At 39.4% G+C, this 27,863-nt stretch overlaps 1 protein-coding gene across 4 annotated transcripts in view; it reads right to left on the reverse strand.

Moving 5' to 3' along the window:
• SPIRE1 (spire type actin nucleation factor 1) overlaps positions 1-27,863 on the reverse strand; it is a 182,592-nt gene that overhangs the window by 100,383 nt on the left and 54,346 nt on the right. For all 4 annotated transcript variants that reach the window (XM_006164052.2, XM_006164050.2, XM_006164051.2 and 1 more), the window contains exon 2: positions 9,079-9,312. In XM_006164052.2, coding sequence (XP_006164114.1) covers positions 9,079-9,312 — 234 coding nt within the window. The remainder of the gene's footprint in view (positions 1-9,078; positions 9,313-27,863) is intronic.

Consider the following 27,863-nt stretch of genomic DNA (forward strand, 5'->3'; position numbering starts at 1 on the left):
GGGGCTATATATCAACTGGAACTTGGCTCCAGTAAAGGCAGGTATCTTCATGAACAGGTGGGGCTGCTCCAGCAGTTCCTGGAGTAATGTGACACTGTGGATGGGATCATTTTCCTGGCTGCTGCCATGGTATGCAAAGGGGCAGGGTCACACAACATAGTACATGGCTGTGAGCTAGGTTGCTCACCCAGCTGTTCCCACAGGATGTGGGGGCTCTAGTGACTTGACTGTGGGTGAGCTGCTCTCCCAGCTGCTCTCATGGGACACAGGAGAGGGTGTGGATCCTCTCCAGAGAGCATGGCTATGAGCAAAGTCATTCACACAGATGCTTCCACAGGATGCAGGGTGTAGGAGGGTCCAGTTGCTCCCAAAGCTCCCAGTGTGGTTAGCTGTTGATGGGGCTTCCTTACCTGGCTGCTCCTGCAGGATATGGGTGGAGATGATCAAAAGATTGCTTTGTGCAGGCACAGGCTAGAAAGATAAGGCTAGAACATGACCCAAACTCATCTGGGACAACTCAGTGGCATTAATCTCCACCCTACCCCAGCCTAGCACAGCTACTCCCTAAACTATGCTCAGAGTCTCCAAATGTTGAAGGATTCCCCTACAGTAAAGACTTCAAGTGTCCAAGATAATCAAGGAGGCTGCTGGGGGTTTCTTGCTTCCCCTCTCCCCATTGTGAATGTCCCTTCTGGTTCCAAGCCAACTTCAACTGGGAAGATGGTGGCAGACACAGGATACTTTGCTCCCCCTTACGGTAGGCCATTCTGAGTTTTCATTCTCCATAGCATCTTCACCATTGGCACACTGTACTCCAACATCTCCCTCAAACACTTCAGCTGTGTACCAGGTGTATATTCTTTGTTTTAGTTTCCTTTTTTCCTTTCCTTTCCTTTTCTTTCTTTTTCTTTTCTTTTCTTTTTCTTTTTTTTTTTTTTTTTGTGAGAGAGAAGGCAACTCTAGTCAGCAACCTTGATATACATAATTTTTGTATTATTTTTCCAACTCTTTGTTGTTCTGGTTTTTACATACTAACTTTGTATCAGTAACCTTCCTATATTTGCTTACTAATTCTCAAAGACAACCTGTAGAGTCTTCTGTATTTTCTACATAATCATGCCATCTGTGAATCACTATAGTTATAGTTCTTCATTTTAATTCATTATAACTTTAATGCTCTCTAGCCAGACTGTACTGTTTGGGACCTCCAGCACAGGATGACAGCAGGTATCCATGGTTCACTCCTAATCTCAGAACGAAAGCTTTTGACATTTTACTATTATTTTTATTTAGTGTTTCTTCTTTTCTAATATATGTATTAACATCTATACATTTCTCTGTAGTCATGACTTAGTATCTCAAAAGTTTTGTTGTGTCACACTTTCATTATTACTCAGTTTAGTTACAGTTAACCGTAGATTCTTTTTTGACTCTTAGAAATCACTCTTAGGAGATCTGGCAGGTGGCATGGTGGTTGGGGTCGCTGGACTCCCACATGACCGACTGCAGTTCAAGTCCTAGACCTGGTGGTTTCCTGTCTCACTTTCTGTCTCCCTCTCACTCTATCCCTCTCTGGTTAAATTAAAATAAATAAATAAATAAATAAATAAAGGCAAAAAAATAATTCTTTCAAAAAAAGAGAAATCATTCTTAGGACATTTAAAAGGGATTTAATTTCTAAATATATGTGAAAGTATTAAAATCTTTTTATTATTGGGCTGGCAGGTGGTATGGTGGTTAGGGGCACTGGACTCTCACATGGCTGACCACAGGTCGAATCCCAGACCTGGTGGCTCTCTCTCTCTCTCTCTTTCTCTGTATCTTGCTCTGGTCAAGTTAAAAAAAAAAAAAAGAAAAATAAAATGTCTCATGGAAGAAGTAAATAAACTTTTTTGAGGGGCACTGGACTCTCACATGGCTGACCACAGGTCGAATCCCAGACCTGGTGGCTCTCTCTCTCTCTCTCTTTCTCTGTATCTTGCTCTGGTCAAGTTAAAAAAAAAAAAAAGATAAATAAAATGATAAATAAAAAAAATAATGATAAATAAAAATAAATAAAATAATGATAAATAAAATAATAAAAATATTTTTATTACTGATATCTAGCTTAATTCTACTGGTAAGAGAATGTTTTCTATATAATCTTAATGCTTCGACATTTGTTAAGACTTGCTTTAGGGCCTATTTTAACAATGTAGTGTAGTAGGTTAGCCCCAAAACTTAGTGGCTAAGTACTACACACAGGAAGCCAGATTCCACATGGCTGACCTGGATTTGAGTCTCAGTCCCAGTGCAGTGAGGATCTTGAAGGTATGGAGAATTGGAGGAAAAAGGATTATGGAATGACCAGGCTCTGTTGGAGAGTGCTTCCTCTCTCTGACTCGCATGTGGGCATGTGCATTCTCTGGCATTAAAAAAATAATCATGTGGGCCAGCCCAAGGCATGTATCCCACACGGCCAACTATATGGTTCAAGTCCTGGACCCAATAGCTAGAGAAACATACCAGGTGTGTGTACGTGCATGCCCAAAATCCCAAAATGAGAGAGAAATGGAGAAGGCAAGACTATTCCCCATAGGGGGTGCTTTCTCACTACCCTTACTCCCCACAAGCACACATGCCCTCTGACAAAATTAATAAAACAAACAATAATGTAGTAGTGTTTTATAATCTTTAAACATCGCTATTACACCACAATCTCTTTTAGTCCATTTCTCCCTCCCCTTGAGATTCTGGGCATATGCCCATGCATCTAGCATGTCTCTCAAGCTGTCAGGAATGAGACTCAAACCATATGACTGGTCGTTTCGGATTTGGCTGCCTTAACCACCAGGCCCTGAGCCAGCCCTGCTATTGTTTCTGTAGAAATAGAATATTACCATTTCCAATCTATCGTTCTTTTTTATTTATTAGTTGGAATAGTTTTTCTCTATTCATGACAGAGTGTGTGCATATGCATGAGAGAGAGCACGCATATTCTCCACAGGGTCTGGCCATGCCATGATCCCTTTCTTCTAGTCCTCCAGCCCTCCAGCATGCCTAAGGCTGACCTAGTCAGGGATTCAATTCACAGTTTCTTTTAAAATTTATTTATTTCTTCCATAAGAGAGATGGGGGGAGAGGGAGAGAGAAGAGATAGGTAGGTAGGGGGAGGAAAGAAAAGAGGGAGAGACAAGTACCACTAATATAATCTTCATGCCATGATCCACCCCAGCCTCAGCCAGCCTGAATCACAGGCATATAAATAAATGCATGTCCTATGTATTTGGGGAGATCTTGGGATTCAAACTTAGGACCTTTCCCACATAGATCCAGATGCATTGCCACTGCACCATCACCTGTCACTCTTAATCTTTTCTATGGCTTTCCAATACTCCACTGAATTGTACCATAGATACTTCAACCAGTCCTGTTAATGAGCAATTGAGTTATTTCTAACCTACAGCATTTTGCTACTACAAATTATAAACAGTTTTGGACCTTCCCCCACCCCCATAGGGAGTGTATGCTCACCAGAGACAGACAAAGAGGACAAATAAGAAATCACCTCCCATGATGATGGTCATGTTGCAATCCTTTCTCATTCATTCTCCTCTCAGGATTTTGGGAATGCATGCACACACACACACTAGTGTGATTTTCAAGTCACTAGATCCAGGACTCAAACCATGGTCAGCCATGTAGGAGTCCAGTGCCTTAACCACCATGTCACCTGGTAGCCCCTATGAACTTTTTTTTTTTTTAAAGAGATTTTCGCTATAGGGCACATGAACTTGCCAGAGAGACAGAAAGCAAGAATTCACTCCCTGTGGGGGATAGCCACACTGCAATCCCTTCTCTTCCACTCTCTTCTTGGGATTTTGGGCATGCATGGGAGTCCAGTGACATAACCATTATAGCATCTGCTGGTTTCTCCCTTTAGACATTTTAATACATCATAAAATCATGTTTCATAAGAGCTACATTTACACTGCTGCTATCAATTACTGAGTAAAATTATTTAGCACAGATTCAAATTTCCACAAAGGTGAATTCTTGCTTGCAAAAATACATTGCTTTATTGGTGTTTCCTGATAATTTCCTGAATTGTGTAAGAGTACCAGAATCCACCAGATGGAGTTCAGTACCCCTCTCTATACCTACAGAGCATCTCAAATCCCAGTGCTGGGCCACCACTTCCATGTGTGCAGGCTGCTCATGAGGGTACCCAAACTAGAAGGATATCCTCCATTTCATATTTGTTCTTATTGCAACAATTTCTTGCAAATAGAAGAAAAGCATTTTGAAGAAGGAAAGGCTTTTAACTTGCATAGAGGTAGTGTATAGACTAGTACGGCCCTAATCTTGTCATTTATCTCACTGGAATTTACTTATCTTTCCCTTTCTATGGCTGCTCTTTAAGAGAAGTCATGAGCCAGCAGGTGGTGTAAAGGTTAAGGTGGTGGACTCTTACATGACCAACTGCAGTTCAATCCTAAATCCAGCAGCTTGAAACTCATGCTGGGCACGTGTGCACGTGTGCCAAAATCCCATGAGAAGAATGGAGGAGAAGGGATGGTGGCATGGCCATCCCCTGGTATTTCTTGCTTTCTGTCTGTCTCTCTCTCTCTCTCTCCACTAAGCAAAAATTTCTCTAAAAAAAATTTAAAGAAAAAAACCAGACTGCATAGAAATGGCAAAACGAAGTCCAAATGTTGGTCCTGGCTGATACAGCACCTTTGAATTTAACCACTACCTACTCTTTCTCTGCCTTAATGAGTTATATGAAGCTGAACAAGTTTCATAATTCTTGAGCCTTGTTTTTTTTCACTTGTAAAATGGGTAAAGGAATGCTTACCTATTTTACCTCACTGTGTTATCCAAAGGCTCAGATAACAGAATGGATATGAAAACACGTTTTAGCTATAATATAGCATATTAAAACATACCTCATTAAAAGATTACTTGGGAAACCAGCAGATGGAGTAAGGATTATGTTGCTGGATTCCCACGTCATCGACTGTGGTTTGAGTCCCAGACCCGGCAGATTAAAACTCACGCTGGGCACGTGTGCCTGTCTGTCCAAGATCCAAAGAGAAGAATGGAGAAGGGATTGTGGTATGGTTATCCCCCTGTGGGATGATACCTTGCTTTCTTTCTTTCTGTTCTGTCTCTCCAGTGAGCCCATGTACCCTAAAGCAAAAATCTCTCTTAAAAATTACTTGGAATTAAAAAAAAAAACAAAAAACTATTCATGAAAAGAGTTACATGCGAAAAAAGCTCTTGGTTCACAAAGAATTGAAAATAGGAGCTTGGGAGCTCCTATTATTTCTATGACAGTACTCAAACTCAGTTTTGCATTTCTACTTAATAAAAGAAGAAAGTATTTAATTCTTGTCTTCTCTTCAGTTAATTCTTGCCTTCTCTTCCAACAAAGTACATAAGAGACAATTTATTAATTGATGTTTTCAATTTATTAACCAAATTCCAAATGCATATGTAATACTATATGGTCATGAATGACCATAAATATCTTAAAAATTATTTATATTTTTAAATTTCAGTTTGCCAAATGTTCCAGCAATTATTTTTCTTCTCATTTAAGTACAAGAAACATTCAGACTATACTTTTATAGATGTGGAAAACTTCGGGGTCAGTACTGTTTAACATAGGAAACCAAGAGACAAGAGGTGAGGTCATTATATTTTTTAATACAAGTCCTAAGAACGGAATTTGTACAGTTTTTCTCCAACCTATAAAACTTGTCTTCTTAAACACCCTTTTAAATATTTACTTTTCTCTTATGACAGCAATAAGATATGAGAGTCTCCGCCATGGAACTTATTACTTGGCAGTTGAACTATATGGGAGGCCAGAGTTTGATTCCTGGCCCATACTAAAGAGCCAGTGCAATGGCGTGTGCCTATATTCCCAGTTACTAGGAAGGCTTAGGCAGGAGGATCACAAGTATGACAGTGTCTAAAACAACACACACACACACACTCACGAGCACCACCCCTTAAGGAAAAAAAAAAAGGGGGGGCAAACACAGTAGCCCAAATTAAAAAATAATGAGGCATTGATTCAAATTGCTAAATAAATGTCCAAGAATTTCTGTTTCATAAGTTAACATATTTAATATCGTTGAATAAGAATTTTAGGATGCCAATGACTCTTCAGCCATCATCTTCCAAAGCTGTGGTGTGAAAGTGCAATCTGGCTGTGACATCCATCAGGCTGCTGGTGCCAGCGTTTATTTTACTGATCGAGTTGGTTAGGTGGATGCTCCCTTCCTCCTCTCCCACTCCTTATGTACCACCTCCCAGACCACGCATAGCTCCAAAAACCGGTTACAACTTGCTTTCAGAGGTATAAGTAGTTTTGCTTAATTTTAAAACTTTTACTCTTCATTTTTCATCACTATTCATCATTGGTCTTCAACAGAACAATAAGCGAGTTATTTGTGGACTGCAGAAAGCTTTATCTGGCTTTTAGGTATGTTTATGCTTTTAAAATTAATTTTTAAGTTTACATTTAATCACTGTACATCCACAATGTACAACATGGTTATATTGGGTTGTTGGGAAAATGATGACACATTTTGGCATAGGAAAACATTAAAAAATATGTCATGCCTTTCCCAACTACCAAATATATTTCAAACCTTAACACCTAGAAGACATAATGAATAAGACATGAGACGTTTCAGTTTGTGTATACAAGAGGATACTTTACTTGTACAGGCTGTTGATCTAAAATGAGAAGTACTATGAAGTTTTTGTTTGTTTTTGGCCAGAGGGTGCATGCCCTTACCGGAGAGAGAAGGAGAGGGAGAAAGCATCTGTAATGGGGCCTGGTCACATCGCGATCCCGTCCTTTCCAATTCTCTTCCCTGTCAGGATTTTGGAAAGGCACACACGTGTTCCTGGCATGTGTTTCAAGCAGTCGAGGCAGGAATCTAAACACAGTTAGCCAAGAGGGATCCATTTGCCTTAAACAACAAGCCACAAGGCTGGCCAAGAAATACTACAGGTATTATATGAAGGTAATAAATGGAGATGACTAAAGTGTACATCTGAATTTCAAGAAAAATAACTACAAGATACCTCTTCCCAGGGTCCCCGAGAAACATAACATTTCTGGAGGAGTAAAAAGGTTATTTTCAACACATCTAAAAGCACTGTCTTTAAAAAAAAAAAATTATTTTATTTAATTGCATTCATTGTAATTATTTTATTTTTTTTAAAAAAAAGTTAACAAGAGAGAGAAAAAGAGAAAGGGAAAATGTGAAAGCAAGCTGCTAGGTCCAGGATTCAAACCGTGGTCTGCCACATGGGAGTCCAGCTGCCTTAACCACCATGCCACCTGCCAGCTTGCCCCTTTTTTAAAAAGAATTATTTAATTATATTCATTGTCATTATTTTATTTTATTAAAAAACACTGTCTTGGGACCAGCAGTTAGTGTAATGCCTATGTCGCTGGACTCCCACGTAGTCAGTCGCAGTTCGAGTCCGGGATCTGGTGGCTTAAACTCTCGCCAGGCGCATGTGCGTGTGTGCCCAAGATCCTGAGAGGAGAATAGAGGAGAAAGGATTGCGGCGTGGCCATCTCCCCTGGGGGGTGATTTCTCGCTTTCTGTCTCTCTGTCTCTCTCTGTCTGGCTGTCTCTCTGGCTGGCTGGCGAGCGCATGTGCCCTATAGTAAAAACCTCTCCAAATAAATAAATAAATAAATAAATAAGTACTGTCTTTATAGTTTCTCCATATTCCTGTCTTCCAAATGTTTTATGAAGTATTAGAAAATAAACGATATACAGTCGATATCGCTTACGAAATCCAGTAAACATCATATACAATAACTATAAACAGAATGCTTTATTTATTTTTTTTGGAAGAGGTTTTTGCTATAGGGTGCGTGCACTCGCCAGACAGCGAGAGAGAGACAGACAGCGAGAAATCACCCCCCAGGGGGATGGCCACGCCGCAATCCCTTCTCCTCCATTCTCCTCTTGGGATCTTGGGCGCGCGCCTCTTGGGATCTTGGGCACGCACGCACACGCACCCGGTTTGAGTTTAAGCTGCCAGGTCCGGGACTTGAACCGCAGTCGACCACACGAGAGTCCAGCAACATAGCCATTACACCATCTGCTGGTCCCCAAAAGTGGTTTTTGAGAGAGTTATGATTCAATCATAAAGGGCAATGTGCAGGTTGTTAAAAGTCTGGGAACTATTATCAAACATTAATTGCCACTCAATTTTTTAAAATAAAGTAACTCTTACAAGCAATAAATATTGGGAACAGCAGATGGCATAATGGTTATGTCGCTGGACTCCCATGTAGTTGATCGTGGTTCGAGTCTAGAACCCGGTGGCTTAAAACTCATGTGGGGTACGTGTGCGTGAGTGCTCAAAATCCCAAGAGGAGAATGAAGGAGAGATGCAGCGTGGCCGTCACAGGGGGGTGATTTCTCACTTTCTGTCTCTCTGGAGAGCACACTCACCCTATAGTAAAAATCTCTGTCTAAAAGAAAAAAAGCAATGATTACTTGTCCAGCAGGTGGCATGGGGGTTAAGGCGCTCAATTCTCACATGGCCCACTGAAGTTTGAGTCCCAGACCCAGTGCTTGTAAATCATAGTGGGTATGTGTGCAACGCATGTGCCCTAAATCTTGAAAGAACGGAAGAGATGGAACTGTGGTATGGCCATCCCCATAGGAGGTGATTTCCCACTTTCCCTCTCTTTGGCAAGTGCACGTGCCCCATAGCAAAAAACGGGAACCAGCAGTTAGCGTAAAGGCTATGTCGCTGGACTCCCACGTAGTCGACCGCGGTTCGCGTCCCGGACTCGGTGGCTTAAAACTCACGCCGGGCGCATGTGCGTGCATGCCCAAGATCCCGAGAGGAGAATGGAGAAGGGATTGTGGTGTAACCATCCCCCCTGGGGGGCGATTTCTCACTTTCTGTCTCTATGTCTCTCTCTGTCTGTCTGGCGAGCGCACGCGCCCTACAGTGAAAATCTCTCCATAAAAAAAAAAGAAAGAAAGAAAGAAAAAAAAAATCAACAAATACTATATAAAATTATATGAAGTGTTGTCTCACCTTCATGACATCTCTGTATGACCGAACAGCTGAGACTTTTCTCTTCTCATCATCTTCATCTTCCAGGCCTTCGTCCGCAGCCTCGTATCCCTCATCGTTGCTACCATCAGCTTCTACGGTGTTGGCCATATGATCGATGAGCTGCTCTAGGGGAGGGCTTAATTCTCTTTCTTCATTCTCCTTCAAACCATAGTCCAGTGCTTTATAAATAATAATTCCCAAAGATTCAATAACCTAGGGACATCAAAGAAGATGATTAACGAAGATGACTAAACAGTTTTATAGAACTAATGATAAGGTATAAAATACTCAGTATGATATTTATGCTAGGTCTAATCTAGTCCATTTCAGAAACATGACAAGTATTTAATGAGAAATATAAAAGTATCACCTATGCATTGTTAAAAAAAAAATCTCAAATGAATTTTTTTTTTTTTAATATGGGTCTCACTATGTTGCAATCCTCTTGCTCCAGCCTCTAGAGTGGCTGGGACTAAAGCTCACACCACCATACCCAGATATTAAGGTGGGATGGGAATCAAGCCTAGGTCTCTAATGTGGCTTCAGCCTGCCAAGCAGCAGCATCTACCTGTGCATGCTACCACAGCTGGGCCTGAGATGGAAATTTTTAAAAAAGAGTTATTTTATTTAAGTTTATTATTTATTTACTTATTTTAATTTGACCAGAGAGGGACAGAGAGAGAGTGAAAAAAGCAAGCTGCCAGGTCTGGGACTTGAACAGTGGTCGGCTGTGTGGGGAGTCCAGTGCACTTAACCACCACGCCACCTGCTGACCCCTGATTTTTTAAAAAATAATTACTTTATTTAACTTTATTATTTATTTACTTATTTTAATTCTGAGATGAAAATTTTTTTGTGATTTCTTCAAACTAATACATCACACACACACACACTTTTTTATGCTTTCTTAGATCTACACTGTATGTGAAGATCGATATTCTCCATGCAGAGTAAATACTATTATTTTTTATTTTTTATTTTTTTTGGTGGAGAGGTTTTTACTATAGGGCAAGTGCACTCGCCAGAAAGACAGAGACAGACAGAGAGACAGAAAGCAAGAAATCACTCCCTGGGGGATAGCCATGTTGCAATCCCTTCTCCTCTATTCTCCTCTCGCAGGATCTTGAGCATGCATGCACACACACCCAGTGTGAGTTTAAGCCACGGGACTCAAACCGTGGTCAACTACATGGGAGTCCAGCAACTATCTAATTAGAGATTTCATAGACATCAACTAAAAGACTGAAAACTCAGTTATTGGAAGCAATTAACTTAAGCCTAAACAAAAATACCTATTGACATCTATGTGTACAGTGCTCATGAAGTTCCATTCCATCACTGGAACTATGTATCTCTCCTATGTATTTCTCACAAATGTCTCTCATATGTACCAACTGAGAGACTTGTTCAAACTCTAAATTATCTTTTTTTTAAAATAATTTTTTTTTAAGTGTGTGTGTGTTTCTTTCTAACCCTTGCCCTAATCCTAACTAAAACCTGAACTTTCAATGTAGTGCATGAATAATCCTACCTACCATCAACTTCTACCAATAGTACTACCCAGGCAATATGAACCTAATTTATGAACAATGGATACATTGCTGAATATTACCCTGACAACTGCTCCATACTTGGTAACTACAGGGACATCTACTGTATTCCACAATACTGCCTTCCTTTTCTGCTCAGAAAAAAACATACATATAAATATATGTATAAAATGCTTTTAATTTTTAAATTTAATTTTATTTATTATTTTTAATTTGCTATAGTGTATAAACATTCACCAGAGAGAGAGAGAGAGAGAAAGAAAGTGAGAAAGTAAGCCACAAGGTCTGGGACTCGAACTGTGGTGACCCATGTGGGAGTCCAGCACCTTAATCACTGTGCCATCTGCTAGCCCCTAACCTTTTAATTTTACTTTATGATTCCAACAGTTCAATTCATTTCACCTTAGCTTTTATTTTATTTTTTTATTTTTTTTTTAAAGAACACAAGCAATGAAGTCAAAGATTTAGGATTATGTGTTGACTTTTATCACTAACCATCTGACTGCAAATTATTTTAGTCGCTATTTTTCTGATGTGTAAAGTAGGTTTTAGTGGTATCTACAGTTCATGAGATTTTGTTAAAACTAAATGCATTCACTATGCTGGAGTACCTAATACTGTTCCTCACTTATACTGGGCACAGTAACGGTTATCTGCCCTCCCCCCCACCCAGTCGCCAGCTTACTCTTCCAATACTTATCTATTTACTCCCACAATAAAATAAAAAAAAAAATGAAACTTTAATTTTCTTGATTCCATTTGTAGATAGTGAATGATACATTTTTTTTTCAAAGTGGTTTATACAGTATCAAAAAAAAGTAAAGTCAAAAATTTCAATTTTTTTAAAGAGAGATTTTTGTTATAGGGCTTATGTTCTCACCAGAGAGAGAGCGAGACAGAAAAGTGAGAAAAGTGAGAAATCACTCCCCAGGGGGATGGCCACACCACAATCCCTCCTCTGCTGAGAGGAGGATTTTCGGTACCCGGTGTGTGTTCTAAGCCACCGGGTCCAGGACGCAAACCGTGGTCAACTACATGGGAATTCAGAGACATAACCATTATACCATCTGCTGGTTCCTAAAGTTAAAAGTTTTTATAATGAGTTAAACATTATAGTCACTGTCATCATCTACTATAGCCCTTATAAAACACTCAGTCATGCACTTAAAATATCTTCACAAAATCCGAAATGTACCTTATCAAATGAAATAATACCTTCTCAACCTTAGTATTTGAACTGAAAATAATGCATAAAAATTCCTAACTTCTAGTTTTTGTTTGTTTGCTTAAGGTTTTTGCCATAATGTGCTTGCATTCTCCAGAGAGAGACAGAGAGAAGGAAAGTGAGAAATCTCCCCCCCGGGGGGGATGACTACACTGTTAGTCCTTTTATTCCATTCTCTCAGGATTTGGGGCATGCACATGTCCGGAGTGATTTTCAAGCCACTGGATATGGGACTAAAACTGCGGTCAACCTTGTGGGAGTCCAGGACCTTGACCACCATGCCACCTGCAGTACCCTAATTTCTAGTTTTTAAACAATGCTACTTTTCAAATAATTCTCACTAAAAATATGTAGTATTTTAATTGAATATTATGTTCTAAGCTTGGACTCCAGCCACTATTTTCAAATAATGGATTTAAACAATGAGTCTTTGAAGGTCCAAGGTAAGTGACTAAGTCCCCTGTCCTGGCAGCCTCCCTGGGCCCCTGCCACTGTATGCACTGCCTTCTCTGGAGACAGCACCTTCGATAGCTTCCTGGCATAAGGAACACACTGCTTGCTCAGACCCATTCTCGCCTCAGGCTGATGCTACATGGGGCAGGGGTTTTAACTGTCATCTCAGTGACAGTAGATGCTATCACTGTGATGTGCACACAATACAGAATGTGTTAAATTGACGGCCAGCCAGCTGCATGGTGGCTGGGGCAGATGGATCCCCCCACATGGCCAACTGTGTGGTTTAAATCCCAGACCAGCAGCCTGAAAAACATGTGGGCACATGTGCATTCATGTCCAAAATCCTGAAAAGAGGGAGAAATGGAGGAGGACTGAGCATGACCATTGCCCGGGGTGGGGGGTGCTTTCTCACTCCCCCCACAACTCCCCGTTCTGTCTCTCTGGTAAGCACACACACTCCAGCAAAATTAAACAAACAAAAAAAACCTTGAAAATTGAACAGAGAATGGTCACTTTAACAATAAGAACATGAGGGAGCGGCATGTTGCGTAGTGGCTAAGGGAGCGGGGCTCCCACATGGCTGACTGCAGTTCAAGACCTGGACCCGGCAGCTTGCTTTCTCACTTTCCTTCTTTCTTTCTCTCGCACTCTGTCCATCTCTGGTCAAATTAAAAAAAGTAAATAAATAAGTTAAATAAAATAATTATTTTAGAAAATTAATGACAGCGTGATAGTTAATACAACAAAAACATGAGAAATCGGGCCAGCCCATGTTGTGTTGTTTAAAGTAGCTGCCCACGTGACCAGCCTGCACAGTTTGAGTCTTGGGACCAGTGGCTTGCAAGAGACTCTAGGTGCATGAGTATGGGTACCCAAAAGCTTGAAAGAGGGTGAAATGGAAGAGAAGGGATTTTGGCATGATTTCTCACTTTCCTCTCTCCTTCCATCCACTGTTTAATCCATTCCAATCTGGTATCTGTCCTCCTGAAGCCACTGAAGCCACGGTCAAGTGTCAGACAATCTCTCTATGCCAAATCTAACCCATCCTCATTCTAAATGCCAGCTCAACAGCCTTTGATACAATGGACTCCTTTCTTCATTCTCAACATTCTGGACGGCTGGATTTCCTCCCAGCATTTCCTCCTCCACAGTCTGTCTGTGTGTCTATAATCCCTGCATTTTAAATGATGGAAAGCCTCAGAGTTCACATACTCACCTTCTTGCACCATTTCTTGCAAAGCGCTGCACACATTACCAATGTCAGACATACGGTACGTCTTCCCAGACTTCCTTAAGTTCTATTTCTAGATCAGTTTGTCTCTGGCTTAATCTCCTACATGGTCTCACCTACTTAATACCGTCACATGAATAAGTAATAAGCACCTCAAACTTCAGTGTTTGCTTATTCTCTATCTCCTCTGCTACTACGTAAGTTCTGAAAGGCCTGGGATCTTGTCCATTTTTTTCACTACCGTACATGCACCTCTGTAGTTCTTGCTCCAAGCAGATACTAAATAAATGTCTCATAATTAAACAGTCACACATCTACCCCTTAGAGTTTTGTTTTGTTTTGCAGCTACAAAATGAAATAGCAGAAATCTTTTCAGAAAAGTTATAGAATTTTTATCTTAAAAATATGAGTTATCAAGAAAAATAATTTTGGCTCTCTTTAAATACAAGTGGTCTCTCAACAAATCAACACTGAATTTAGGTTCTTTTTAAAACATAAAACTGACTAGAATCGATAATTATACTACTATTACCCAGCACACCATCACTTTTCATCATTTTATTATCACAGCTCCACAATCTTTCTTTCTTTCTTTTTTTTTTTTTTTTGGAGAGGTTTTCGCTATAGGATGCTTGCGCTCACCAGACAGAGAGAGAGAAACATAGAGACAGAAAGCGAGAAATCACCCCCCAGGGGGGATGGTCACGCTGCAATCTCTTCTCCTCCATTCTCCTCTTGGGATCTTGGGCACGCACGCACACGCACCCGGCGTGAGTTTTAAGCCACCGGGTCCGGGACACGAACCGCGGTCGACTACGTGGGAGTCCAGCGACATAGCCATTACGCCAACTGCTGGTTCCCGCTCCACAATCTTTCTATCTGAAAATTTTGAGGACACTTTTATTTGAGTTCAGAATGATCAGATTGTTTAGAAAGGTTTATCAAACTCATCCCGTATCTTCTGTACTTTCCCGGTGGTGTCCGATAGTCCCCTCTAATTAACACATTAATATTCCTGAAATAAAATGTATGAAATTTATATTTAGTAGGAAAAGAAAGCCTATTTTATAGCCTCGTATCTAGATTATTATAGATTTCGCCACTAAATGAGTTTGAGAGCCAAACTTATGAAAGACCTTTTGGTTTTCAGAGCTTTCTGAATCTCAAATAAAGACCATACAAGGTACTACCTACCACCAGCAACATTAATAAAATTGTCTGAGGCTCTAGGGGGGATTGTGAGTTAATGAGATTGAATATAATAGTTTAAGTTTTCTTTTTGTAATCAGAAAGCTGGCATTCAGTTTTCTTTGTTCTTCTTTAGCAGTGGGAGAGCAAGAGAAAAAGGACACACAGGCTCTAGCCTACCCTAATTTTCTTCCATTACAATACTCCATTAAAACAGTCTACAGCGGAGGTTTATAACTTTTTTGTGCTATGGATCTCTTTAGTATTCTGATGAAACCTAAAAAAAAATCTCTTCTCACAATAACGCCTTTCAGGGCCAGCAGGTGGTGTGGTGGTTAAGGATGCTGGACTCCCACATGGCTGACCTGACAGCTTACTTTCTCATTTTCCTTCTCTCACTCTAACCCTCTCTGGTCAAGTGAAAATAAATGAATAAATAAATAAAATAAGTTCAATAAAATCATTTTTAAAAATAACACCTTCCAACACATAAAAATCATGAAAGAAATTCTACTAAAATAGTTATCAAAGTAATAAAATTATATCTGCTTCTTCATACACATATTAAATAACATGATTATCAGACCGATAATAGATCATTTCAGAGTAGTGATGAAAGATACGTAAACTCCATTGGTCACAAAACTAACTGCAAATGTGCTAATACTAAGTGGTCTGTCGCCTAGATTCACTGTCAAATGAAATGCCCAATTTCAATGAGAAGGTAGTGAAAATAACTATGAAACTTTTCCATCCAAGTTCAAAGAACCTGACCCCACATTAAGATCTCATACTCTATATTCTATTACAAAAAAAAAAATTTCTGATTCTAGTCATATGGTATTTACTTTTATCAAAATGATACAAATTTCATGACTATTATACTAATAACTAATATCTTTTGAAAATGGAGGCTTGTAGACTTAATTTCAGATATTTTTTAAATGTTTCAGGTCATGTACTTTATGAACATTTTTATCTTATTTTGTTTATAGTCTACTTTGTCAAACCATATATAAAAGAGTAATGTAAAGAAAATAATTAAAATAGAAAAACAAGCAGAGTTGGCAGGTGGCATAGTGGTTAAGGTGTTGGGACTCCAACATGGCCAACTGTGGTTCGAGTCCTGGACCTGGTGGCTTCTTCTCTCTCTTTCTCTCTGGTGAGCATAGGTGCCCTATAACAAATTAAAATAACGATCACAAAAAATAAAAATTAAGTAATTCTTTACAAAAACAAGCAAATACAAAATTCTCAAATTAGCTAAATGCATTCAGGTTCCTGTGAGGTGGTGTCAATTAAAACATTTTAAAGATAATTCAACTGATCATAAAAATAACTATAATTATGCTAACTGAATGCAAAAAAATCTCTTCAAACACATAGCCTAATGAAAAAATACTAATGAAAGAAGTATTTTTCATTTTTATTTTTTATTCTTATGAAAATAATGATTAAAAAAACACTCGAAAATAATGATAGAAGTATTTTTTATTTATTTATTTTTTTGAGGAGGTTTTTGCTATACAGTGCCGTGCGCTCTCCAGGCAGACAGAGAGAGACAAAAAGACAGAAAGCAAGAAATCACCACGCCACAATCCCTTCTCCTCCATTCTCCTCTCAGGATCTTGGGCACGCATGCACATGCGCCAGGCGTGAGTTTTAAGCCACCGGGTCCAGAACTCGAACCACGGTCGACTATGTGGGAGTCCAGCGACATAGCCATTACACTAACTGCTGGTCCCATGATAGAAGATTTTTTTTTCAAATTGTTTTACAATTATTTTATTTAACTTTATTTATTTATTTATTTATTTATTTATTTATTTATTTATTGGGAGAGGTATTTGCTATAAGGCACATGCACTCACCAGAAAGACAGAGAGATAGAAAGTGAGAAATCACCCCCCGGGGGGATGGCCATGCCACAATCCCTTCTCCTCCATTCTCTTCTAGGGATCTTTGGCACACACGCACATGCACCCGGCGTGAGTTTAAGCCACTGGGTCCAGGACTCAAACCGTGGTCGACTATGTGGCAGTCCATTGACATAGCCATTAAGCCAACTGCTGGTTCCCTTATTTATTTGTTTTAATTTGACCAGAGAGAGACAGAGTGAGGAAGTGAGGGAGAGAGAGAGACAGAGAGAAGGAAAGCGAGAAAGTAAGCTACCAGGTCCAGGGCTCGAACCACAGTCGGCCAAGTGGGAGTCCAGCACCCCTAACCACCACACTACCTGCTGGACCCATGATAGAAATATTTTAAAATTATTTTCCACATGCTTTTTGTAATCAAAATTATTTATATTGTCTTAACAGTTGGGAAGATTCTTATTAAAAAAAAAGAAATACTGGAAAAGAAGAAGTAATACAAACTTATTTAAACATTTTAAGGGTTACAGAAGATCATACATTAAAAATACATTAGTACAGCCAGAAAAAATATTTTTAATTTTAAAAGTATTCTTGAAATATGTAAATATTCAAGATTAAACTATCAAATTATATCATTTGCTAACTAATGAAAACTTTTAAAAGGCGACCATATATGGACCAGCAGGAGGCGTGGTGGTTAAGGAGTTGGACTCCTATATGGCCTATCGCAGTTCTAAGTCCCAGACCTAGCAATTCGCTTTCTCCCTTTCTCTCTCTCTCTCTCTCTGGTCAAATTAAAAATAAATTAATTAAATAATAATATTTTTAAAAGGTAGTCATATATAAAACCAACACAAAAAGAGTAAATATATGATGTTTTAAATATCTTCTTTAATTTCTTAAGCAGCTAAGCTTTTCTGAAATTCACATTTCACATTAATATAAAGAAGCACAGTTTTAGAGTACTAGTTTAAATCTAGCCAAGTCCATCCTTAAATTAATATGGAAAAACAAGCTGGTCAAAACATCCATGAAAATTAAGGGCACCAGCTGTACCAGATACTTAGGAATCTAACCAATAAGGTTAGAGCAGGTGGTTCTGGAGGATAAACAGGCATGCAGACTGGAGGGGCAGACGCAGTGGACAAGGAATGTTGAGCCAGTCTGTAAATGCTGTTAAAAATTTGGTGGTGGTAGTCATTGGGAAAAAAAAAATAATTCAGACTCTTACACAGCACAGTAGGGTAGAGTCCTAATGAAACACATATTTAAATGTTAAAAAAAAAAAAGAAGAAAGAAAAAAGAAAAATCAACAGTTCTTCTTGGATCCATAGAGGTGAGGACACAGGGCAAACTGAAGTCCCTGAGGCTGGAGACAGGCAAATTCAAGGAGTCAAAGCTCACCCACAGGAGCAGAGAATTTTAAGTGGAAGCTGCTTTGGGATCCAGCGCCAAGGTAGAAACCTTGAACTGTAATTAACAAATTGCCTGAGCCTCAGTGTGCACAAGTCTAAGAGTTTAACACTTCGGGGCTCCCATTCAGAGGGAGGCCCCAGTACTTCTGTGAATTTCACCTCCCGTAGCTCTAAGAGTAAATATCAGAGAAAATCCCATAGGGCTCCAGCAAGGGGAGGGGAAAAGGAACCATTTTAAAATCAAAATACTCTTTTCTTAACTAGGCCTGTCCTCAATAGAAACTAGCTAACCAGAGCTAGTTAACTATTAATAGTAAATCAGAGATGAGGTTTCATCAGAATCTAACTGAGTGGAGAGAAGGGAAACCCCAACTCCAGCCCACTCTAGCCACCTTGGGCCCTGAGGTCAGGAAGGAGGGACACTGGTAATTTTACAGTCCTGAGGCAAAGGCGCCATAAAGACTGAGATCTAATCACAGGACCACAGAATGCTGCTTCTCCTGACAGGATGGAGAAATGCAGGAAAAGGACTGCAGCATCACCAGCCCCAAGTTGGGGCGGGGGGGAGGCAGCGTGTCCCTCTCTTTCTCTTCTTTCACCCTCTCCTTCTCCAAATGAAATCATATACAAGACCTATAGAGGAAAACTACAAAATTTGATGAGTGAACTCAAAGAATAACTAAATAAATAGAGAGAGACTCCATATTGAAGGACATAATACTCAGTTCTGGGACCAGCAGTTTGCATAATGGCTATGTCGCTAGACTCCCATGTAGTCAACCACAGTTTGAATCCCAGACCCGGTGGCTTAAACTCATGCCAGGCTCATATACGTGCACGCCCAAGATCCCAAGAGGAGAATGAAGAAGAAATTGCGGTGTGGCCAACCACTCCGGGGGCTGATTTTCCACTTTCTGTCTCTCTGTCTCTCTCTGGCGAGCATACTTGCTCTATAGCAAAAACCTCTCCAAAGAAAAAATAACTCAGTTCTCCCCAACTTGAGATTCAATGTAATCCCAATCAAAATTTCAGCAAATTATTTTGTAAATATCAACAAGCTAATTCTAAAGTTTATATGAAGAGACATAAGACCCAAAATAACCAATACAGCATTTCTCTAACTGGTGGAGCGCGGTGACATTTTGGATCTCAGTTCAGAGCCAGAACCCAAAGTCATTACTTCCTTTTCCTCAATGCACAGATAGCCTGGTAAGTCTGTAGATATTTTGGGGAAAGAGAATAATTAAACATTTTGGACATGTACCAGGACCCTTCCTCAAGAGATTCTGGTCACCCTACATTCAATGGTTTCTGAGTTTGCAAACAGCTCAAGTGTGGGAACTGATGAAGAGGTCATTGACTGTGTTTTATGATCAAGTTAGACTTTTGTTCACTTAACCTAGAACTTTTCTGCTTACATAGCTCAAGTAAGAATTCAAAGTAGGCTTCATATGTGTCTCACTTCTAGGAACACTGCATTCAGCTAGCCAAAGCCATAGGTCTTTGTGAGTTTGAGTATTATACCCGATTGCTGCTCTAACTGCTGTTTGTTATGGTTATCACTTTCACCTGCCTTTGGCAGTTAAGTGCCCTTGGAGGGATCCGAGTACTCCCACTGCATTTTCACTTCCCAGTTCAGTGAGCATAATCACCACCATAAGGTCTAGCATACACAGATCACAGAATTCTAATTTTTTCTATCCCCCCGCTCAGAAGAATCTCCTCCACAATGCCTGGTTAACCTAAGCTACATTTCATCACAGTCTCTTCCTACTCTTCTAGAGTCTTCTTGGAAGCTCCAGGGTGTTGATTTTTACTTTACTGTAGTACATTTCATTTGTTTCCTTGGATCAGGGCTAGTTATGTATATATCTTCATTCTCAAATACAACTAAGCTCCTCAAAGGCAAAATCCCTCTGTATTTCATCTTTTTTTAAAAAAAAAATTATTCACTGTCATTATCTTATTTATTTAATTTTTATTTATTTATTTATTTCTAAGTTGACCAGAGAGAGAGAGAAGGAAAGTAAGAAAGCAAGCTGTCAGGTCCGGGACTTGAACTACAGTCAGCCATGTGAGAGTCCAACCACCTTAACCACCAAGCCACCTGCCAGTCCCTGTAATTCATCTTTATACTTCATAAGATTTTATAAACAATAGGGACTCAATGGTAGTAATATATTACTTCCACTCAGACATGTTTAGATATGGAATTTAGGGACATGGGGGAAATACCTTCAAATTGTACCTTCAATCTTTGTCATTCCATGAGACCACTACAGTGGTAATCAAGCTTGAAAATTTCTGACATACTAGAATGCCTCACCTAAGGATAATATACATCTGGTCTGGTTCAAACGTCTGTCCTGAATTTATCTAGTCACCTTGCCTGATTTAAACCTGAGCCGAAGAGTGGTCCTAAAATTAACTCAAACTCTAGAAACACAGGCATAACAAGGCTAGCTGTTGTTAGACTGACACGTATACCAACTGACTCACCACTTTCACTGGATTAGAAAATGTCTAACCTTTGCCAGAGAAGTTCTTAAAAGACAGATTTGAACTACAGACAAGGGGAGACCACCAGAAAAATGACAGTCCTGCGACAACTTGGCCATACCAACAAGTCTCCCACATAGTCGATCACATACACACACACACACACACACACACACACACACACACACATCCTTTTCTTATTATACTAACTTTAGAAGCTCATTGGCCAAAATATATGGAAGTGTAAAGAAAACCTAAGACGAAAGCAGCATCAAATCTAAAATACTCATCTGAGTTTCCAGTCTCCAGGCAGCTGGAAAATCATAGTTCATGTCCTGTCACATTAGCACTAGTCTCCCTTAGACATCTGCAGAGCCTCTGACATTCATTAAAGTGATTATGAATTAAGTGTAAAGTTTTAAAGTTAAATGGAATAAGTGAAGCACACTAGAATAGAATGTTGTGGTTTTAAAGCCTAACCAACTGATAAGAGGTAGGAGGAAGAAGGCATTAAATAAAACCACATATTCCAAAATTTAAAACTGCTTCAACGTCATGTCTACTTGTTTACCCTGTGTGGGATAAACACACACAGAAGACTGCCTGTTCTCTGGCCTTGTTGCCCAGGCCCCGGCGCTGAGAATAGACTTGCTGTCCAACAGCAGCACATGCACTAACACCGATGTTTCACACGGGGCATGCAACACCACCCAGTTCACCATCTTTCTGTCGCCAGGTTACTCTCCTTCACCCAGCTTCTCTTCATGCTGACTTTTACTTCTCCAAACTATTTAAGTCCATACGTGTCCCTTTTGCTAGAGTGTAAACTTCCTTAGGACAGAGATCAAGTAGGATTCTCCTGGTATTTCCTACAAGGCTAGCACTTTGCTTTGCGAGAGTACCTGCTCTCTGTTTAACATGCACAAACGGCAAGAGCATAAAAGCCTGAAATGCCAGATCTGATTCAATGGAGATGACCTATATCAAGGTTGCCAAGCACGGTGCCTGGCACGTTAGTCAACATCCAGCAAACAGTAGCTGTTACTGCTCCATCATCATGCCTAACTGCCCACAGCCCTTCTCCAGCCTAAAAATTTAAAAATAAATAGTTTCTTCAACTCTGCAAGTTCCCTCATCCATGAGATGAATGAATCTCCTTAGAGTTGTATAATGCTTCATTGAGAATACATTTTCTGTTATAGCTTACAATAATCCCATGAAACAGACATCAGACCCTTTTTAAAGATGAGAGAACTGAACTTACAAGAAGATGAATAAATTACTTAAAGTCAGGCAATTAATGAATAAGATAGTCAGGATTTCAACTTGGCTTTGCCACTAATGGAATTTCACATTTGGAATCTTACTGTAACACAGAGCTGCAGACCTGAGCTCTTCCTAGCCTGCCAAAGCTAGTCTAAAATGTGGCACCCAGAATTAAATTCTATTCTGTGTGTACAGGACCATTAGAGACCATACCAAATGAGTACCTTCCTTGTTATATACCACATATTCCTAAAAATACAACCAGTTCAGTATTCAGATTTCTGGTAAATCCATTACACTGCTGACATTTTGGGTTTATAGTCAACCACAGTGGCCAAGTCACACACATAATGTAATAGTTAAACATCTTTTTCTCTCAGCTTGCTCTTTTAGCTTGTGAAAGATAATTTTCAGGCCTGGTAAAAAGTGTTACATTTACCTCAAAACTTATTTTATCCTATTTATTTTGACCAATCATTTTTGCTTAGTAAAATCATTTAAAATCTAGAGTTTTCCAGGGCCGGTAGGCAGTGTGACATTAAAGGGCATTAGACTCCCACATGGCCAACCGTGGTTCAAGTCCTGGACCTGGTGGCTTGCTTTCTCACTTCCCCTCTCTCTCTGTCTTTTACTTTGTCCCTCTCTGGTCAAATTAAACTTAAATAAAGTTAAATTTTAAAAATTCTTTAAAAAATCTAGAGTCTCCCACCTAATGCATTATCCATCACTCCTAGACTTATAAAATCAGCCAGTTTAAGTATACAATCTGAGTCTTTAGAAAATTGATTTAAATGTTGAATGAATAGTCCCAACTAAGAATCTCTTCAGGACAGAAATTTTTCCCATGCTGATATCAATTATAATCTAACTTTATCAATACTGATCTGATATCACCATCTCGCTTATAAAAATATTATAAAAGATTTAGTGAAATATCTTGTTGTAATCTCTGTAGTAAACTCCACCCTCAAAAAGTATGTGTCACTAATCTAGCTAATGTCCATTATACATTGTTCCCTTTACTCATTAATTCAGTCGACACATATTCACTGACAGCAAAATGTATGTGGCAACGGAGAGAGAGCAATGAAGAGAACAGGTGAGGCCTCTGAGCGTTTGTCTTGGGGAAAACAGGTAATAAATTAAATCATACGACTGTGCTAAACATTACAATAAAAGAGTTTATTGTATTTCAAGACACACAATAAAACTGCAGGAGGAAATAGCAGATGGCATAATGTTTATGTTGCTGGTCTCCCACATAGTCGACCACGGCTTGAGTCCCAGGACCAGAGGTTTAAAACTCATACTGGGCATGTGTACATGTGTGCCCAAAATCCAAAGAGGAGAATGGAGGAGAAGGTATTGCGGTATGGCTATCCCCCCGTGGGGAGTAATTTCTCATTTTCTGACTCTGTCTCTGTCTCTTCATCAAATGTCCGCACCCTATAGCAAAAATCTCTCTCTAAAAAACAAAATGCAACAAAACTGCAGGGAGTGCAGGAGATTTTTAGGGCTTATGATCTGTATGACATGACATATGCCATTATATACTTGCCAGAACCCATAGAAGGTACATTGCTCATCTATAAACCTAAAAGAGATCTAAAAATAAAGTCTATTATTAATTTAAACATAGATAAATAGACAGATACTGTGCTGAAGAAGATACAGTGGTGAATGGGCTAGAAGTGGCCAGATAGATGTGGGAAAATCAGTTACGAGGCTACTGCAGTGGAATTCCAAGACAGGGATGAAGGTTCTTGGACAACAGTAATAATAGTAGAAAGAGAAGAGGCTTTTAGGAGGTAGAACAGATAAAACTTTACAAAGCGTTAAGTGTAGGAAAACAGAATCAAAGTAACTGTTGGGTTTCTGGCTTGGGCTAGTGGAGAGAGTGGGTAGCATTCAGTGATAAGGAAAACTGGAAGAGAGTCTGGAAGACAAGATGTTAAGTTAGACACCTATGGGAAACATAAGCAACAGGTATTAGGTAGGCAACGATGTCACTGCAGACAAGGGCTGTGGCCAGGCTCATAAAGCGGGATTCCCTGGCATGAAAGTGGTCAATGAAATCATGGGACTGTGCGAGGCTGCCTAAGAAGAGAGTGCAGAGACAAGCTAAACAGATAAGCTAAACGCTTCATGACTGGTCAGAACATGAGAAAGCAAGACACTGCACTGTCAAGAAGCAACAGGATAGAGGAAGTGAGAGAAGGATGACATTGCAAGACTGGTTTGTCACAAAAATAAAAAAGAAAATATGTCAAGAAGGAAGAAATGGTTCTGTGTATTGAATATGAATAGAGGCCAGAAGAAGCCTAAAACACATTCATGGATTTAGTGAGGTGGAAGTCATGGGTGACTTTAGCAGTCTGAGTGAATAAATACAAACACATGTACACAGTATTCTCAGAAATTACCATGAAGGGGGAGAGGGGGAATAGAGGGCATCGGCTGAAGATGAGACAGGCAGAGGTAAGAGCTTTATTTAACTTTTAAGACTAGAGAGTTGGGGCCAGCAGGTGGTGTGATGATTGAGGTGCTGGACTCCCACATGGCCAACTGTGTTTTGAGTCCTGGACCCAGTGGCTTGCTTTCTCACTTTCCCTGACTCTCCCTCTCTCTCTCTGTATCTCTCTGATCAAATAAAAAAAAATGAATAAAATTAAATTATTTTTAAAAGACTAAAGAGTTGTAGGACATTTAAATGGTGATGAAAACGTAATAGAGATAAATAAAAAGATGAAGACAAAGGAAAGATGAGGTATCAGAGTTACTCATCATAGGGAAATTATTCTACAATTTGACAAATGAGATCCCTAAAGAAGTTAGTAGTATACCTTCAAAAAAACCTAAACTCAGATATGCTTTTGCTGTTTTTATTAAGTGGCAGGAAAGGTTTATTGGGAGAGTTACTTCTTTATCAACATTATTTACTGAGGACTTTTGATGTGAATATACCATAAATTCATTAACACAACATTCTAAGCATTTTACAATCGGAATCCAGCTTTCCATTCACAGTTCCACCCTGTGCACACCACTTCAATCACTTCCGTACTGTATTGCCTTTCTTAACTCATGTTGCTCTCTACTCAAAGCCTCTTTCCATGTTTTTTTTTTAATCTGATAAATTCAACCTATACTTCTCCTTCATAGACCAGCTCAAAGTCCCTCCTAGGAGAAGCATTTTTTTTTTATTTATTTTGATTTTTAAACATTAATATGCTATACATCATTACAGTACAAAATGAATTTTTCATCCAAAATACACTGTCTGTTGGCTCAATCAAGCACATCAACATACGTGTTATCAACAAACAATTTTTCATTTCTTATGTCTTGTATATTTTTCTTTTTTTTTTTTTTTTGCCATCCTTCCCTATCCCTAACCCTCTGCCCTATCCAATACCCCTACCCCTCTGCCCTGTCCAACCCTCCTCCCATTGTCTCTGGTATCCATGATTACTTTCTATGCCTATCCCCCCCCCATTTAATTGATTGGCTAATGAACTTAATTTGTCTAAATATTTGCAACTGCAAGCACAGCTGATATATACATACACAAGAACCCATGTCTGACTTTAGGCATAAACCTCAGTGAGTAGAATGAACACACTATAAAATAGGAGAAGCATTTTTATTTGTACTGAGTTGATCACTTCCCACCCTGCTACCTTGCTACCTTTCCCTGCCCTGTGTTTCTGACTTTTTTTTTTTTTTTAGAGAGATTTTTGCTGTAGGGCACATATACTCACCAGAGAGAAAGAGAGACAAAAGGAGAAATAACCCCCCAGGGGGTATGGCCATTTGGCAATCCATTCTCTCCCTTCTCCTTTTGGGATTCTGGGCTCGTGTGAGCATGCGTGCATGCACGCGCGCACACACACACACACACACACACACACACACACACCCTGGCATGAATTTGAAACTGCCAGATCTGGAACTTGAACCATGGTCAACTATGTGGGAGTCCAGAGACATAATCATTAAGTCCCTGGTCCCTTTCTGACTTTTATCATATATTATGTGACTATTATGCAAAATGCAGACTAATCAAACATTCTTTTCTAAGTAGATAGAATATTTGTCAAGAAACACCCCATGCCATGTCAAAAATAAGTCTCGATAAATTTCAAGAGAGAAATGTCAAAGAGTGGGGTGGGCAAGTGGCGTGGCAGTTAGTGTCACTGTACTCCCACATGGCCAACCAAGGTTCAAGTCTTGGACCTAGTGGCTTGCTCTCTCTCTCTCTCTCTGTTCCTCTCTGGTCAAATTAAAATAAATAAAGTTACACAAAATAATTCTTTAAAAAAATGTCAAAGAGTATGTTTTCTAACAATGAAATGAAACCAGAAATCAGCTAACAAGATACCTAGGACATTCCCAAGTACTAAAAAATTAATAAACACAATTTTGAAGAACCCTTGGATTGTAAAAGAAATTTGAAGGGAAATTAGAAAGTATTTCACGATAATGAAAGCACATCACCAATATCTGGAATGTAACTAAAGCAGTTCTTAAGAAGAAATGCATAGCTTGAGATGAATAGACAAACTCCTGAAAAACACACCTTACCAAAAGTTGCAAGATTTCCAACAATGAAAACTACAAAACATCATTGAAAAAAATTAATGAACTAAAAAAATGGAAAAAAAATCATGGCTGGAAAGACTAAATAATTTTTCTTTTTTTTTTTTGGAGAGATTTTCACGGTAGGGCATGTGGGCTCGCCAGACAGACAGAGAGAGACATAGAGACAGAAAGCGAGAAATCACCCCCCAGGGGGGACGGTCACACCACAATCCCTTCTCCTCCATTCTCCTCTCGGGATCTTGGGCACGCACGCACACGCACCCGGCGTGAGTTTTTTAAGCCACCAGGTCCGGGACACGAACCGCGGTCGACTACGTGGGAGTCCAGCGACATAGCCATTACGCTAACTGCTGGTTCCCAAGACTAAATAATTTTATAATGTTAGTCCTCTCTAAATTGATTTAAAGTCAATGCAAGCTCGATTAAAATCCTAGTAGGATTCTGGAAAAACTGACAAACTGATTTAAAAACATGTATGAAAATAAAAATTACATAGAATTGCCAAAACAATTTGGAAAAGAGTAACAAAGCTGGGTAATTTATCTGACTACCTTATTTCAAGACCTACAATAAACCTGTAGGAACCAATACTGCAGCACTGGCAATAGGATAGACAGAGGGGTCAACTGAGAATCCAGAACTAGTCCCACACTTACATAATCAGATGATTTTCAGCAAAAGTGTCAGGGCAGTTCAATGGGGGAATATAATATAAAGAAATGGTACTGGAACAACAGGGTATCCATCTGGAAAAATAATAAACCCAGACCTACCTACCTCATACCATACAAAAAACTTTAAAAAAACAAACCATATGTCAAAATATATGTCAAGTTTTGCTTAAGGAAATGATGAAGAATCACAGAGGTTCTTTTATTTCTGTAAACAGGCCTTGGAATAAATTGCACTTTAATGAGAATAAAGAAGAATTACAGTAAAAACCAGTTGCCTTTGACAAACCTAGCTGTCACTGGGAACTTGCCTGGCCTATTTTGTAGGAACAGTCAATTTTGGAACACCTGTCTCCATTTGATTTTACAAACAAATCAGGCCATAAGGACCTTTAGAAAAAAGGAAAACACACACACACATTAAATCCAAACAAAGCTAAGAACAAGATAGGAATTTTCCACCGTTGAGAGAAAAAGAAACCACACACATACTACAGACTAGCAATAAAAGCTATTAAAAAATTATTGGGTGGGGTCGGCAGGTGGCAGAGTCCCGGACTAGCTGGCTTATTTTCTCACTTTCCTTCCTTCTCTTTCACTCTAACTCTGTCCCTCACTGATCAAATAAATAAATAAAGTTAACAAATAAAGTTAAATAAAATAATTTTAAAAAAAGATTGGGCCTATACTGGAATATTACTCAGCCTATAAAAATAAAATTCCAGGGAACCAGCAGTTAGCGTAATGGCTATGTCGCTGGACTCCCACGTAGTCGACCCCGGCTCGC

The sequence above is a fragment of the Tupaia chinensis genome, unplaced genomic scaffold (assembly GCF_000334495.1).
Source record: "Tupaia chinensis unplaced genomic scaffold, TupChi_1.0 Scaffold143584_1, whole genome shotgun sequence".
In the NCBI taxonomy this organism is placed as follows: domain Eukaryota; kingdom Metazoa; phylum Chordata; class Mammalia; order Scandentia; family Tupaiidae; genus Tupaia; species Tupaia belangeri.